The sequence below is a fragment of the Engystomops pustulosus genome, chromosome 8 (genome assembly GCF_040894005.1).
Source record: "Engystomops pustulosus chromosome 8, aEngPut4.maternal, whole genome shotgun sequence".
Lineage (NCBI taxonomy): Eukaryota > Metazoa > Chordata > Amphibia > Anura > Leptodactylidae > Engystomops > Engystomops pustulosus.
In genome coordinates, this window is record NC_092418.1 from 93,492,831 (window position 1) to 93,511,101 (window position 18,271).

The 18,271-nt window shown below is 42.5% G+C and overlaps 1 protein-coding gene across 1 annotated transcript in view; it reads left to right on the forward strand.

Moving 5' to 3' along the window:
- The first annotated feature begins 2,308 nt into the window (after window positions 1–2,308).
- STK39 (serine/threonine kinase 39) overlaps window positions 2,309–18,271 on the forward strand; it is a 279,238-nt gene continuing 263,275 nt past the window's right edge. Inside the window, exon 1 of the mRNA XM_072121817.1 lies at window positions 2,309–2,533. Within this exon, the coding sequence (XP_071977918.1) occupies window positions 2,440–2,533 (94 nt within the window). The 5' untranslated portion in view covers window positions 2,309–2,439. The remainder of the gene's footprint in view (window positions 2,534–18,271) is intronic.

The window sequence follows — 18,271 nt, forward strand, 5'->3', positions numbered from 1 at the left end:
TGAAAACAAATGGTAGATTTCCTTTAAAAATTTCTCTTACCATACAATAGATGTCCAAACGATCAACAGGTACCAGGAAAGATTTTATAACAATGGTGCCTGGAATCTACTGAAATGAAAGCCACATGAAGATGGAAGCAGGACAGAGCGGTGATCTTTCATGTGGACAGTGCTGCTCAGTTAAAGGATTTGTGCATTTTTAGCTAATAATTGATATTGTTTGTGTCATGAAAAGTTATACACTATACTTGTATCCGTTCCTCTATATCTCTGCTTGCTGTCATTCTATAGCAAGCCTCTATGTTTATTTGCCGTGGATAGTTACTGGTCCCTGGTCATTAGCATAATTTTAAAAGTTGATTTTAGAAAGAAGGAGGCCATGGATAACAAATATATAAAAATGCCCACAGTCACAGAGCCTGCACATATGAGTAAGTGTCTCTGGTGTATGTATAACTTTGATGGTTTCCTTTAAGCTGTTAATTTTGATACTTCCTACTTTTGGTTTAGCAACTCTTTCAGCGCTGATCTGTTATCTCTTCCTTTCAAACTTTTAAAGCCTCCTAAATTAAAAAAACTGCATAGCAAGAATTTCTGTAAATTAAGATTTGCTATTGACTGTAGTTTTTGGCAAATCAGAGTCCTGTAAGAAGTTCTATCAGTTTAGAAAGTAGTGACAGAGCAACATCCACCCAAAAATACTTAGAAGAGGAGTAAAGCTTCTGATAGTAGAAGTGCAGTAATATAAAAGCGACAAATGCCATCTGGTAATAGTAGCAGTGTGGTCAGTTGTGGTGTGAGGGGTACATATGATATATAGTGGCACAGTGTGGTCAGTTGTGGTGTGAGGGGTACATATGATATATGTGGGGGCACAGTGTGGTCAGTTGTGGTGTGAGGGGTATGTATGATATATGTGGGGGTACAGTGTGGTCAGTTGTGGTAAGAGGGGTATATATGATATATGGGGGGTACAGTATGGTCATATGTGGTGTGAGGGGATTATATGATATTTGTGGGGGCACAGTGTGGTCAGTTGTGGTGTAAGGGGTATATATGATATATTTGGGGGCACAGTGTGGTCAGTTGTGGTGTGAGGGGTATATATGATATATGTGGGGCACAGTGTGGTCAGTTGTGGTGTGAGGGGTATATATGATATATGTGGGGGCACAGTGTGGTCAGTTGTGGTGTGGGGTGTATATATGATATATGGGGGTTACAGTGTGGTCAATTGTGGTGAGAGGAGTACAGTGTGGTGTGAGGGGTATATATGATATATGTGGGTGCACAGTGTGGTCAGTTGTGGTGTGAGGGGTATGTATGATATATGTGGGGGTACAGTGTGGTCAGTTGTGGTAAGAGGGGTATATATGATATATTGGGGGTACAGTATGGTCATATGTGGTGTGAGGGGTATATATGATATATGTGGGGGGCACAATGTGGACAGTTGTGGTGTGAGGGGTATATATGATATATGTGGGAGCACAGTGTGGTCAGGTGTGGTGTGAGGGGTATATATGATATATGTGGGGGCACAGTGTAGGGGATCTGCCTCCTAGAGCTGAAGACATCTGTCACCATGAACCTCTACTATGAGGCCTGTAGTGTCAGGGGGCCCCAGAATCCGACCTGACACACTAAAGAGTGGAGTGGCACTTTTATACTGTATAAATGGTATGCTGCACATATGTATATATGTGATATATATATCTGTGATGTGTATCAGGACAATTCGCCACCTTCACGCCAGGTAGCGTGAAAGGGGGGGGGGGGTGGCTTATGATAAATATCCCCCTATGTGTATATGTTGCATGTATATACTGTATTCATGTACATATGTTGTACATTTGTAAATGGCACTGTATTTGTTATATGTATATATAATCTATATGTGAGCACATGAATGTATAAATGTGTGAGTGTGACTCATATGTGTCAGTATACATTCTGCTATATGGCCCCGCTTCTCCTGGTTACCCCCCTGGTCTGTCCTATGGTGCACAGTGGTAAATGAGTTCTCTGGAATTGGGGTACATTGGTGGTGACCCCCATAACTTCATTACTTACTAGTTTTTACAGTGTGGGGCAGAGAGGTTTACTGTCTGTACCGGGAATGTAAATAATAAAGTGAGAGAAAGTGGATCCTGCTCAGTGACAAGACGCGGGACCCCCATAACTTGTGTTCACACTCTGCGGCTGTGACAGATGTGAGCTGGCCCCACCCCCAGCCCCCCGGAGAGGCGTTAACCCCTCACCCCCCAGTGTAGGTAGCATCCAGGGCAGGTATGATCGGCCATGACTGAGGCGGCGCCACCTCCCTCCCTGTCACCCTGCGCCGCCTCCTCCTCCGCCTCCTCCTCCTCCCGCTGCCCGGTGCCCGGCTGTCAGTGATCAGAGAGGTGCCAGCCCGCAGCACAAGCATCACCCTCCAGGATGGCAGAGCACAGCGAGTCCCCGGTGCACAGCCCGGCCCCGGCCATCGGGTGGCCCATCTGCAGGGACAGCTACGAGCTCCAGGAGGTTATCGGTCAGTGCATGGGGGGTGCATGGGGTGTGCCAGGGCATCAGCCGGGCAGGGGGCAGCTCCAGGCCTCCTGCTCCTCACTGCACCATCAGCCCCTGCAGGAGACCTGTCCCTCTGTGCTTCCCCTTTAAGATCACACCTACTACATCCAGATCCCTCCTGTGCCATCATATGCTCATCACTGTGAGGATGCCCCCGCTGCTGGTGGTGGTGGTGTGCCCACCTAGGTGCCCCTCAAGGGCAGGAGGATGCTGGGTCACATCATCATCCGCTGTCATGTGCTGCGTCTATACATTAACCCTTACAGGCTCACAATCTGCAGCCACACACATCCCACCCGCAACGCTTTCTCATGATTGCGTCTACGTTCCTTCACTTCCGAAAGCTAGAACTTTTTATCATTTCTGGTACCAGTGGTACAAATCCCAGTGTCCATATTTAATATGTTTGTGCAAAGTAGCAGGAAAAAAAATATGATTGGCGAAAAACCCCGCAGTTTTATCAGTTTCCAATGAGTTTTTTAATTACGCCGTTCATTTTACTTAGCGTATGTACATTTTATTATGTTTTAATATCTTTAAAAAGAAATGTAATCATTTGAAAAAATAATAATTTTTTCATTGTTTCGTTTCCGTATTGTGAGGCCAATCATTTTCTCGGACTTATCTGCGTCATTGGTCGCAGGATGACGCAACGTTTTCATTGGTTTTATTTTGGGGATTGTACAAACTTTTGATCATTTGTTATTAAGATTTTTATGTGAGATTTTTTTTTTTTTTAATCTCGTTCCTGGGTTCACTACAGGCAGTCCCCGGGTTACATACAAGATAGGGTCTGTAGGTTTGTTCTTAAGTTGAATTTGTATGTAAGTCGGAACTGTATATTTTATCATTGTAATCCTAGACAGAACTTTTTTGGTCTCTGTGACAATTGGATTTTATAAATGTTGTGTTGTCATAAGAACCAGGAATAACACTAAAGCTTCATTACAGACACCTGTGATAACTGGTACAGCTGATTATTGTAGCCTAGGACTAAAGTACAATAAATTACCAACATCCAGAGGTCCGTTTGTAACTAGGGGTCGTATGTAAGTCGTATGTATGTAAGTATTATATTATGATAGATTATGATAAATTGTACGTTTTGAGCAATTTAAAAAAAAAAAAAAATGTAAAAACTTTTTCTACTTGCCCTAGGGGGGTCTGATGGTTCATCCCATATACTTCAATACTATAACAGATCCTTCTATGACAGCTATTGTAGCTACCTGTTATAGCAATAGTTCACCCCCCCCCCCCCCCATGATATAACAGGGGCGACAATCTCCTTCAATACGGTAGCGTGTACGGCGGCAAATTATTAACAACTGCCACCGATTGTGGCTGTTAGCTGAGAGTGTCTGTGGTGTAATACAGCAGACACCCCCCATGTGTCTGCTTTCCATGGGGAAGCCTCGGCCTGGAAGCGCTCCCTATAACCCTGTGCAGTAATTGTGTCAATAACGGGTTAAAAGAGACACAAAAAAAATCCAGAAATGGATTCTGAAAGTTAAAGGGGTATACTGACTTCAGCAGTGATCAGTCATACTGGGGCTCATTTACTAAGGGTCCGCGGAGCGCATTTTCGTCGGGTTTCCCGGCGATTTCCGTTTTGAGCCGAATTGCCCCGGTATTTTGGCGCACGCAATTGGATTTGGGCGCATCGGCGCCGGCTTGCACGCAGCAGAAATCGGGAGGCGGGTCGTCAGACAACATATAGAATTGTGTTGCAAGACATGCACTTTCAAGCACCGGGAAGAAGAAGGTGAACTCCGGCGGACCGCGGCGCAGAAGCGATGGATGCAGGAACTCGGGCGCACGAGCTACGTGAATCGTGCCGGACTTCATCTTCGTCGCACCGTCCCAATCGGGGATCACGACAGGACCAGGTAAGTAAATGTGCCCCATTATCTACATCAATCTCTTAGGGTTTTCAAGATCTCTGCTTGCTGTCAGCCCTATAAGAAACTTCTTAATTTCCTCTTCCCTGTTATGTCTAACTTTGTGCCCACTAACAAGAACCATTAAGTCAGGGCTTATTCCAAAAAAATTTTTTTTGCTCAGTTTGTTTGTATTTTATCAATTTTTTTTCTGAATTTGAGAGACTTTTTTTTTTTAAAAGGGGGTTTTAGACCAGCTGATGACCTGTTCTCAGTACTGTATAACTTATTGGTATTGGTATCACTTCTGACCAGTGGGGGGCACTGCTGTCAGACCTCTCATCGATCTGATAGCAGATAGCTCCGTTCTCTGTATAGTGGCCATAAACCAGAATTGCAGCCGCTTCTCCTATTGCAGTAAATGGGAGTCACATCATATAAATTCCTGCTCCCCCCCCCTTACATATGGATTTACTCCTTTCTATTGATTTGTACAGCAACTGATAAGGAAATTGAAACATTCCCAATAGATTTTTTTTCTAAGTAACAAATTTCCAGTATTTTTACAACTATTGAATATTGAGTTTGTTATTGATCATTTCCTCTGTTTTTTGCATTCTGACCTGTATGATTCCACTTTTACCCGGCTGGTTATACTTTTATCTCATTTAATTGGATGATTGATCATATGTTACATACACACAGTAATTTTTATGATTCCTACAACTTTGTGTTCTGCAGCTCCTAATAATATCAATGAGTTTCTATGGTTACAGACTACAAACAAACCATGTGTAGTCTGATCGGGCAGTCTTTTCTATTTTCTTTCACTTCATGCTGACCTTTAGGCATTAGAGGTTGAGAATGTAGTAACACGTGATAAATATGTATACACATTGGGAGGGGCTTGTACACCTGAAAACACGCCGGCTCACTACACGGCATGGCACCGCCCCCTTTGGATGCACAAGAATTGCACAAAAAACAAAACTTGTACGCCTGTTTTCAGGCATACAATTTCTGATAAGTATGAGACAACTTTCTAACATTTTGTTGTAAAATTTCTTGTTTTTTTATTTTTAATGTTTCAGAGAAATAAATATATATTACCTGTGGTTAGAAACTATCCTAAGATGTCCCATTATGTGATTTCATGTTCCCCTCATATTGTGGACCCTCATCTTCTGGCCCTTCTCCCGCCTCATATTATGGCTCATTATCTCCCTCATATTGTGACCCCCTCTTCTCCTCCCTCTTATTGTGGATCCTCTCTCCCCCTCATATTGTGGCCCCTCATCTCCCCCTCATATTGTGGACCCATCTTATCTACTGCTCTTAATATGGGCCCCTTCCATCTTCCTCTCATACTGTGGCCCCTCATCTCTTCATATTGTGGTTCTCATCTTCCCATCACATCTCTCCCTTATATTGTGGTCCCCTCATTATCCTCCATACACTATGTTCCTTCTAATCTCTCCCCTTATAGTGTAGCCTCTCTCATGACTCCACTCCCCTCCCCCATAGTGTGTCCTTCTTCTTCTGCCCTTCATTGGTAGCTACTTACATCTCCCCCATCTTAGTGTCACCCTGTCTCTTCTTAACAACACCTTATACTCACCTTCCCAAATTCCCCAGCAGCTCTTGTCTCTTCTTTCTCTGCTGCTGTGTACAACAGGTTTTAGTATGTTAGTGAATGGAGTTGCACGTGTGTACAGGATCAATCCTACACACTACAATGCTACTGTAATACACTGCAGATTTGCTGTGCAGTAATTTTGGTAAGTGTCAGCTTGGCAATTGCTTGCTAATGTTTCTAGAAGAGGTAGGAGTATTGTAGTGATGAGTGTTACACCACAATGTTAGTAACAGCTGCACTGTGTAAAACACATTTGTAGTCCAGGATTGTAGCTGGACTTGGAGCACTAGAGGAGTGTCTTCACACTACTGTGTTCTTTAATTTCAAAATTCACACTGCTCCCCAGCCTGCCCCACTGGACTGTAATATCTAGCCAGAATCCTACTTATGCTTTTACTCAGAGCAGAGGGGAGGAGCTATGATGTGTTCAGTGAAGATATCATATACCCCAGTCCACTCCAGTGCTCCAAGTCCAGCTACATTCCTAGAATATAAATCCATATATTACAGCCCAATGCCCAATATTACACAAAGATGGTTACACAGCTCTCCTGGGATAATACTTTATGCCCAGTTGCATTATTTGCTTCGGTCTTTAGTTATTTGCATCAGTTATTGAAAGCCAATAGCAGGAGCGGTCAAATACATAAAAGAGGTGCAACTCTTTCCAGTGACAATATGAAGGTATAAGGGAAAGACTTGCTCCTGTTCTGTGTCTTTGACCACTCCTGGTTTTGGCTCAAAATAACTGATGCAAATAACTGGTGACCTAACAGAGATGTGAACTGTGCCTAACACTGGCTGTAGCTTCCTATGGTCAGAACTGCTGGTAGACATTTACATAATGATCTTCTATTCTAAAACAAGAAATGAAGCGGACACAAAAGTGAGATTTCTAATGTAATTTTTATTGTTTCCTATTTTTAATGTCATTGATGCAGAAGAAAGCAAAAAAACCTGGACACGATTTTCAGTCTCAGGCAAAAATTCCTTTTTGACCCCAGGAAAAGGCGATCGGTTCTGAAACCCTGGATCACGACGATCAGATAGCAATAATAATTAACGTATATACTCGTGTATAAGCCGAGTTTTTCTGCACAAAAAATGTGCTGAAAAACCTCGCCTCGGCTTATACACAAGTCAATTTAAAAAAAAAATTAATACTCACCCTCCGGTGCCCGGATCCACCGGCGGCGGCTTCCGATACCCGGCGGCGACTCCCAAAGTTCATTAAACATTAGGGGGGCAGACTGGCTGTATACATTAGAGGGGCAGGCTGGCTGTATACATTAGAGGGGCAGGCTGGCTGTATACATTAGAGGGGCAGGCTGGCTGTATACTTAGAGGGGCTGGCTGGCTGTATACATTAGAGGGGCAGGCTGGCTGTATACTTAGAGGGGCTGGCTGGCTGTATACATTAGAGGGGCTGGCTGGCTGTATACATTAGAGGGGCTGGCTGGCTGTATACATTAGAGGGGCTGGCTGGCTGTATACATTAGGGGGGCTGGCTGTATATTACACCCTCGGCTTATACTCGGGTCAATAGGTTTTCCCAGTTTTTGGTGGTAAAATTAGGGGTCTCGGCTTATACTCGGGTCGGCTTATACTCGAGTATATACGGTACTATTAAAATAACTGAAACTACATTATTATTACTGCTCTGTATTGTTCTACATCCATGTTATACATTTGAAATAAATTCCTAAACCTGTTGATCCAGAAGAAGGCAAAAAACCTGGACACAGTGGGGCACATTTACTTACCCGGTCCTGTCGCGATCCACTTAAATCGAGCGCCCGATATCCTGCATGTGTCGCTTCCCCGCTCAGGTCCGACAGAGTTCACCTTCTTCTTCCTGGTGCAGGTAAGTGCATTGTCTTGCGACACAATTTAAAAGTTAAATCCCGCACTCAGTCCAAATCCGACGGCCCGCCCCCCGATTTATGTCGCATGAAAGCCGGCGCCACTGCGCCATAATCCAATCGCGTGCGACACAGTCCCCTGCTAAATACCTGTCCCAGCCGTGTAATCCCCAAAGATGTCGGGAAGTCCCACGGAAATGCGATCTGCAGAGCCTAAGTAAATGAGCCCCTATATGTTTTATTACTATCCTTCTTTTATCTACTTAATCTTATGAATATAGTTTTGTTATTATTACGAAATAATTACTATTATTAACACTACATTATTACTACGGGTTTTTTATTACTATATTTTTTTTCTTTTTTACTACTATAATATTACTATTTTTGTAATTACTGAATTATTACTATTATTATTACTAGTTTACTATTACAATAATATTACTATTATTATTATTTTTACTATATTTTTTTTTTAGTTTTTTTTTTCTTTTTTCCTATTTTATTAGTACAGTACTATGTATTTATTTCTTTTACTACTAAAGGCAGTCCCCGAGTTACGTACAAGATAGATTCCTTGGGTTTGTACTTAAGTCGGAAATGTATATTTCATAATTGTAGGTCCAGACAAAAAAAATTTTGTCCCAGAGACAATTGGATTTTCAATATGTTTTGCTGTAATGGGACCAAGGGTTATCAATAAAGCTTCATTACAGACACCTTACAGCTGATCATTGCAGCCTGGGACTATAGTAACATCCAGAGAGGTCACAGAGGGCAGAGGGGTCTGTCTGTAACTAGGTGTCGTCTGTAAGTCGGGTGTCCTTAAGTAGGGGGCCGGCCGTATTATAATACTATATTATTATCACTATTTTTTATTTTTTTATTGCTATATTACTACTATTATTATGACTGTTTTATTATTACCATATTTTTCATTTTGTTAGTATATTATTACTAGCATTATGACTATATAATTATTGCTTAATTATTATTAAATTATAACTACTACTATAATATTTCTATTATTATAACATTTAATTTTTTACATATATTATTACTATGACTATATTATTAATACTTTTTATTACTGGGTTGTTATTATTACTCGGTTATTATTTTGACTATATTATTACAGATATTACTATTAATCTTACAGCAGCCATCTTGCACTGATGAAATAGTGGCTGCATGGGAGCAGGGTCTTCAGCCAGGATCTTCTCTGGTGATGATGTAGATATCGGCAGGTGTTGTGCTGCCTCATCCTGCGTCTTGGGGGCTCAGTTTCCTCTTCAGATTCTTCTTCCCTTTTCCTCTTCTTCACCTCTATTTTGATGAAAGATGGCCACCCTTCTTCATCATCGGGTGCAGCACAGAGCTCACTCATCTTGCTCTAGGACAGGGGTCTCAAACTCGCGGCCCGCGGGACAATATTTTGTGGCCCCCACCTGGTCGCGCTGCATGGAGAGGGCTCAGCCGGTAAGTCTTTGCTGCATATTGCAGCAAAGGCTTACCGGCAGTGGCGTACCGATCGCGGTCGCAGGGGTTGCGACTGAGACCGGGCCCATGGTCAGTCAGAGGCCCGCACCTGACCCCTGCGCTGCGCTGATAACTCGGCGCAGCCCAGCGGGCAGATGTTTTAAATTGTGACAGCTGCGGGCCTTCCCGTTACAGCGCACGGACTGTTCTGTATCTGGTCCGTGCGCTGGATCAGGGAGGGCCCGGAGCTGTCCCAATTCAAAATAAGAACGGGCCCCCGATCCGCCCACCGTCCCACCCACCTCAGCGGCCGTTCCCACCCATCGCATCCATAGACGCCGACACGTCTGCCTGCGCCGGGTCTGCTGAGGTCCATGACCCGGCACCTGACCTGGCAGACGCGTCATCAGCCGTCGCCTGCGCCGATCTGCAGAAGAGAGAGCGCGAAGAGGAGCGGGATAACTAGGTAAGAGTTTTATTTTTTATCTTGCTTAAGTATATGGGGCCCTGTTTCTATTTGGGGGGGCATAGGTGAAAGTTAGGAAATTTGGGGGGATATTACCTATGGGGGACATTAATCACGGCTGCTGCTGGGGGGATATTAATTATGGCTACTGGAGGGGGGGGGGCATTAATCATGGCTACTGCTGGGGGGGACATTAATTATGGCTACTGGTGAGGGGGGACATTAATTATGGCTACTGCTGGGGGGAACATTAATTATGGCTACTGGTGGAGGGGGGGCATTGATTATGGCTACTGGAGGGGGGACATTAATTATAGCTACTGCTGGGGGGGACTTTAATTATGGCTACTGGTGGGGGGGACATTGATTATGGCTACTGGTGAGGGGGGACTTTAATTATGGCTACTGGTGAGGGGGGACTTTAATTATGGCTTCTGGTGAGGTGGGACATTGATTATGGCTTCTGGTGGTGGGGGGGGACATTGATTACTGCTACTGGTGGATGGTGTTCAATGTTTTTATGCATACTGGGGGGGGGGGGGCCCTGTTGGGAATTTTGCCCTGGGGCCCAGAGGACTCTAGTTACGCCACTGCTTACCGGTAACACCCGCGATCAGTGCTAGCACCGATCGCGGGTGCTTTCACAGCGATGGCTGCCGGCAAATAAAAAAAATTATTTTTGTACAGGAGTTTTTATGGAATGGAGTGTCCCTGACTGGGCTCAGTGCGGTAGGAGCTTGGGACCCCTCGGTACACAGGGCGCGTTCATAGAGAAAACACGTCTCCCAGCTTGGGGCTTTCCTTGCACTGGGAGACGCCGTGACATTTGAATCTGAATAATGATATTTTGTAAGCGCATTTTGTGTGGAAAACTTGATGCGGCCCAGCCTTACCCAGAATCTACCTCCAACGGCCCCCAGGTAAATTGAGTTTGAGACCCCTGCTCTAGGAGGTTCTTCTTCCTCTTCTGCTTGTCCTTCCTCTTCTTCCTGTTCTTCCTCTTCTTCTTTTCCAAGGAATTGTTGTTGGGCTGCAGCGTTGGTCGGCATCAGGCGCTCAATCCTGAACAAGGGAGATGGAAGGAGCCCTGCGTAGGAGGCCAGCCGTCTCAGAAGTTCTTCCGGTTGGCGTAGACTGTATAGGAAGTAAAACAATGATTAAATTATTATTAAACTGATAACATCTCCAAAGAAGAGGTCATCAATAGAAGATTGATGGGGGGGTCTTACACCCAGCACCCCCAAAGATCAGCTGATATACAGAGAAGGAGGCAGGAATCAGACAGCGCCGTTTTCTAGCTCAGACCAGCTAAATTGCAATGACTCAGTTCAGCCACTACACATAGAATGGCGCTGTCTGCTTTCTGTTTATTAAATGATCTTAGGGGGAGCAGCTTGTTCCTTGCCAGCCAACCTGATATTAATGACCCTAGCATTGTCTACTGCCAGTCTACTTACAGGATCCATAGTCGGGATAATATCCAGCGTCCATTCTTTTCTTCTCTCTTTGCCTCCAATAAGAAAATGAAAGTTTGATTAATATTGGGTTCAGTAATTTTGCCTTTGTATAATGAACTTTGCGGTCAGGGTCACCATTGGGGGGGTTTAGTGTGTCACAGAAAACCCTCCTCTCTTCCAAGGTGCAGGAAACTCACTGTGCACACAGGACCAGATTATTCTGTGGGGGGTAGGTGAGCCCACAAAATTTACCAGTCAGGGACCCCAAACTTCCCAGTGGCGGCCCTGACTGCAGCTGTTGGTGGGGAAAAGGACTAGACTCGTCTATCAGCGGTCTCCATGGAATAACACAACACATGACACAGGAAACTGATATAACGGCAGTGACATGAACAGGACTAGTCAATGGGGGGCGCTGATGGACGGGAATTAAGTTTCTCTAGATATTAACATTAAGTTCGATTTGATGCAGATTTTTTTGGTAAGGGCCATACTACCTAGGGACATACTACCAAGCAGAAAGGCTAGCTGCAGCCCATAGTAACATCGCCTGGCAGACCCCACTGACTATGGCATGTGTCCATCATAGGGCACCTATAATTACATCAGAAATATACAATACAGTGGCGCACAGACACAGTATAGTAATAGCGTCCTGACTTGTGGGAGTCACCAATGTCCCTTCTTCCTGCTACTGACATGTATAATTGACGTGCCAATAATGTTTGTCATAGGGACATAGATGATAATCAGTTGTAGGTGCAGGACAGGTTTATTACTTGGGCAGTTCACAGGTGCAGGTTGATGTATATGATATGTATACAGTATATACAGTGTCTGTACACATACAGGATGGTGTATATTATATGTATATAGACATAAAAGATGATGTATATGATATGTATACAGTATATACAGTGTCTGTATACATACAGGATGGTGTATATTATATGTATATAGAAATAAAAGACGGTGTATATGATATGTATACAGTATATACAGTGTCTGTACACATGCTGGATGGTATATATGATATGTATACAGTATATACAGTGTCTGTACACATACAGGATGGTGTATATGATATGCATATAGACATATAAGATGGTGCATATGATATGTATACAGTATATACAGTGTCTGTACACATGCAGGATGGTATATATGATATGTATACAGTATATACAGTGTCTGTACATATACAGGATGGTGTATATAATATGTGTATGGACATAAAAGATGGTGTAGATCCTCCCTGCTCTCTCCCTCTAGCCCCTCCCCTTGCATTCCAGGACAAGCTTACACACACACCGACTTCTTGTCGGCAGGTTAGGGGCACATTCACATGTACGTCCCCATAGACGGCAATAGCGGCGCGGCGCAGATGCGGTGCCACACATGTGTGGCACCGATCCGGCCCGCACACCGCAAAAAGATAAAGCATGCTCTATCTTTTGGCGTGTGTGCTGCCGTGCGGCGCTATTCTCTATGGAGGGAGGAGGGGCTGCCTCCTCCTCCTCTCCAGCACACGGCGGTATGCCTGCACGGCGGGCATACCACTGTGTGAATGTACCCTAGGAGAGTAAAGCTACAAGCTACAGGCAGATAAGATCTTTATCCGGGGGAGGGGGGCATAGCAGATCTAACAGTATGTGTTATAGGTGAGAAATAGAAATGCTGTGTATGTTATGCCTGTGATAGTAGAACTGAGAATGTCATGTGTAATATGCATCTCATGGATCTCATCATCTCTGATCTGTCTCATCTCTTTTTCTATGTGTCAGATATTAGTACAATGTTGAGAAGCTAAATAAAATTGTGTGTAACCCTGTACCCTGATAATCTAAGCACATTGTCAGCACACAGCCTCTCATAGCACAGAGGAATCATGAAGTATCTGCTTAGACTGTTCCCGCCCAAACTCTAGAATATTACACTGAGCATCACTAAGTGATAGGAGCTAAAACAGCATTAAAACTGAGTAAAATTGTAAGGGGTTTAAAATGTAAGGGGTATTGTGTAAACATCAATAGGAGGTTTAAATGTGAGAATTTCTTTCATGGGCAAACCCCATTAATATTGTGCCATCCACCCCTTTATCCCGTGGGCACTCATCCATCTCTTTTAATTGTTTAAGTATAATTCAAAATGAAAAACAATACATACTCACCTGTCCCCGCTCCCCGCTTTCCACCTGTGTTCTTCCTCTGCTGCTGCTGTATGCAGTGATGCTGGCAGACTGCATATCGAAGCATCAGGGGGAACAGTGATGGTGCAGAGAACTGAAGGCTTTCTGCACCATCATCATATTCATCTCTTTCTGAGAGTGCAGATAGAGTTGAAGTACGGGCATCCGGGGAGGAGTCAAAGACAGGAGGGTGGAGTCAGTGGACAGTGGGGCTAAAAGGTGTTTGGGCCCACCAGTGCTTTCACCGATACACTGGTGGGCAAGTCCATCTGAAGAGTGGGGCTCCTGTTTTCACTAATTAAATACATTTCCAATCGTCCAAGGAATTGAATGGAGCAGTCGGATGTATGTTTGACCTACTGCTCCACATAATTCTATAAGATTGTCCGAAATATCTGAGCATAGAGATAGACAGTGAATGGCAGTACCAGAGATAGTGGGCGCTGTGTTCAGCAATTTCCTACATTCCCATAGAAGTTAATTGAGTGGCACAACAAATACTCGACCTGCCACTCCACCCATTGGTGAGAACAGGACCTTGTTCTCTTTATTGCTGGGGGTCCCGCTCTCGTGATCAGTGGAGGTCCCAGCAGTCAGACCCTCAACAATCAGCTTGTTATTTGCTATGCTGCAGAAAAGGGATACAGATTTAACTTGGCCCAACCCCTTTAAATCAATGTGCTGAGCTCAGCACGGACCACCCATGAAATATTATATATAATTTTGGACACCAATGACATAGCAGGTGCAAAGGGGATCAATATGTATCAAAACAAAGAGGTGCAGTGATGAGTAGTGCTAAATGACAACCTCAGCTCTGCTACTCCTGTGCTTCTCCTAGATGGTCCATCCTCCATCCATGATTTATGTGGATACATTAGGTGATGGCTTCCTGCAGTCTGTGCACAATACTTTGCCGGATAATGATGCATAAGCAGTAGGTTACATTATGGAGTCGCGCCGTCCGACGGATGAGTTTTGGTTGTAAATTACACTTTGCCTCCCTAAAGTATTGTGAGAAGACTTCATTTTTGCAGTAAAGCCTCCAGTATTGGATATTACTCACTTTCTGGTATGGAAGGTCCTGCAGGTTTATGCAGAGTGACTGGTTTCATTAGGAATTTTGCATAATGTGTTGCCGCCATTTATTTGAGATATTGCTTCCTCAGTTCCTGGTTGTATCCCCTGAAGACTGCGGGGCCAGGAGCAGCGTCTATATATAGCGGTGCCGCTGCCATGGAGTACACTATATACTGCGCATGTCATCAGGGAGCTCTCTGCACCATCCCTTTAATAAGGCCGGGAGGGAGCCGGCTGCAGGGAGCGCTGCTTGTGCTCAGATCATTCACACAGCAGTTATTTTTATTTTGCTGGTTGCAGTCACTTTCTAAAATTTACTTAATTTGTAGGGTGAAGTTGCTATAGTATTGCTGAGGATTCCTATTTATGGTATATATTTCTGTATGTTATCTACAGTATTTATATATCATCTATCATCTATCTATCTATCTATCTATCTATCTATCCATTCATATCTGTCATTTATCCTTCTATGTGTCTCTCTACATATCAATCAATCAATCTTGTATCTAATTATCTATCTGTCTATCTACAAAAGGAAACTCTTCTTCGCAGCTATTATGGAATAAATCCACTTGATCACCTTATATTATTGGAGTGGTGCTATTTTTACTTTGGGCTATCTATCTATCTATCTATCTATCTATCTATCTATATTTATATCTATGTATCTATGTATCTATCTATCTATCTATCTATCTATCTATCTATCTATGTTTATCTATTATCTATATCTATCTGTATATCCTTCTTATATTTGATTATCTATTTATCTACCTATCTGTTTATCATCTATATATCCATTTACAGTATATCTATCCAGAAAATAAGCAGCACTCCATGGTACGGCATCAGTGCACTGATGGAATAAAGATTCACCCCTTTTCCACGTATCTATCTCTCTATCTATCTATCTCTCTATCTATATATCTATCATACATCTATCCACCTGTCTGTTTATCTATCATCTATATCTATCTGTATATCTATCATATATCTGATTATCTATTTATCTACCTATCTGTTTATCATCTATGTATCCATTTATATCTATCCAGAAAATAAGCAGCACTCCATGGTACAACATCAGTGCACTGATGGAATAAAGATTCACCCCTTTTCCACGTACCACTGAGTGCTGCTTATTTTCTCAAATCTATCTTTTTCTCAAGGCTTGAGGAAGGCTACCTGTAGCCGAAACGTCGCTGTTGTTATTGAATATGGAATAAACCACAAGAACTTTTTTCACTTCATTTGGTGTGCTGCGCAATTTCCTTTTTTATATCGCTGGAAGATTTGAGGCCCAGTCTTATGCAGCGTGCACCCACCTATTGACCTGCTGAATGTGCTGCTTGAACTTTCTGTACGTATCTATCTATCTATCTCATATCTATCTATCTATCTATCTCATATCTATCTATCCACCTATCTATCTCATATCTATCTATCTATCTATCTATCTATCTATCTATCTATCTGTCTATCTCATATCTATCTATCTATCTATCTATCTCATATCTATCTATCTATCTATCTCATATCTATCTATCTATCTCCCATCTATCTATCTATCTATCTCCCATCTATCTATCTATCTATCTATCTATCTATCTATCTATCTATCTATCTATCTATCTATCTATCATCTATCTATCTATCTCCTATCTATCTATCTATCTATCTATCTATCTATCTATCTATCTATCTATCTATCTATCTATCATCTATCTATCTATCTATCTATCTATCTATCTATCTATCTATCTACCTCTATCTATCTATCTATCTATCTATCTATCTATCTATCTATCTATCTAGTATAAAGAAAGCGGGCAGCACTCCGTTGTAGATAAAAGTAAAAAAGTGTCTTTATTCCATAGTGAGCAACTGTGACAGCGACGTTTCGGCTCTGCAAGAGCCTTTCTCAAGCCATTCAAACAGTGAAATGGTGGCCATATTTAAATACAACAGGTGATCACATGACAAATTGGGATACTCCCACCATTTTTGTATAACTGTGATATAATGCTTATTACATAGTCAAATTACATATCGTGAACATTAAACATAGTGCACAATGTAAAATACATGTATATGTATGTGATAGACGTTAAAATTGTGTTATATATAACAAACAGCTTTATTAGTGACACAGATTAGTCCAGCCATTGGTCTTGTCTGTGTAAAGGTGCTCAAGTGCTTCTGTGTTGACAGCAATGCTTCCCAGTTGTTTCCACGTGTCGACCTTCCCTGATCAGCAACAATGTTCTCCGATACATATAGAAAAAATTTTTTTGAAAAAAAATTTTTTTGAAAAAAAAAAAAAAAAAAAAAAAAATTTTTTTAAAAAAAGGAAGAAAAAAAATTTTTTTGAAAAAAGGAAGAAAAAAGGAAGAAAAATGCTCCATGGAACGCAAGCTGAGCGCCAAATTGTGCGCATAAAAAATATGTCGCACGGTGGAACGCACACTATGCGCCTGGTTCTGCGCATGTGTATTATGCCCCAGCAAGAGCGTCTGGTGCTATGGAAACCAAAAATGAAAAATTATCAGATAAAACATAGATGATTCTGGAATGCAATATTCATGCAATTTACATAAAGGAAAAGTCCACGATGTGTCAGCCATAAATCAGGACCAATTGGCTGTGATAACAACCATGTTGGATGCACGTTGATATTGATTCACCAACGATTGTATAACTCGCAAATATAAGGGACGACCTTGCTGAATATACCCCTAATAATAAACGGGGCAGACGGCATCATCAATCCCCTAAGTTTTTGACTGTACTTGTATAAAAGACAGTGTGGTCCCTGGCTAGACACACCAACCGTAACCTATGAAAGAACAACAATGTACAAAATATAGGGAAATGGATGGAAATACGTTTACCATAGCACTTGACAATTGCATGAACGGCGCATCGATTTGCGCTCTTGAAGCACCAAATAACAAAAGAATGTTTTGGGAGTTGTGTAGGGAGGCTTCCACGAGGAGACATCTGGGATAGGCTCATATTCTAAAAGAAGAAAAAAAGACATATAATGTCAAAATTGTTATATCACAGAAAGTTACTCATTGCTACTCTGATGATGGACTATAGAAAAGGAACTACAGCTGGATCAACAGGATCATAGGGACCAAAGTTTAAAATCCACATTGAGACCCTGTGGTCTCAGTGTGTCAAGGGTATAGATCCAATGTAACTCACGCTTTTTTAGAATAGCTACTCTATCACCACCACGTCTAGGAAGTGGCACGTGATCAATGAGACGGAAACTGAGATGTTTCTCTAGATGTCCAGCTTCTGAAAAGTGTTTCGGTACCGGGAGATCTTTGCGGTTGGATCGTATCGTGTATCTGTGTTGGTTGAGGCGCGTCTTAAATTCAAGTGTCGTTTCTCCCACATATAATAGCCCACATGGGCAACTTAAAATATAGATCACAAAAGAGCTATCACATGTCAGGTAATGTTTAATGTCATAACGTTTGCCTTTATGTTCGAAAAAGGAACCTTTAGTCATATATTTGCAATTAATACACTTGCAACATGGAAAACAACCCTTCTTGAGTTTGCCCAGTATGCCTGGTTGTATGCTGCTTCTGCGTGGACCAATGTCTGCTCTAACTATTCTATCCTTGACCTTTTG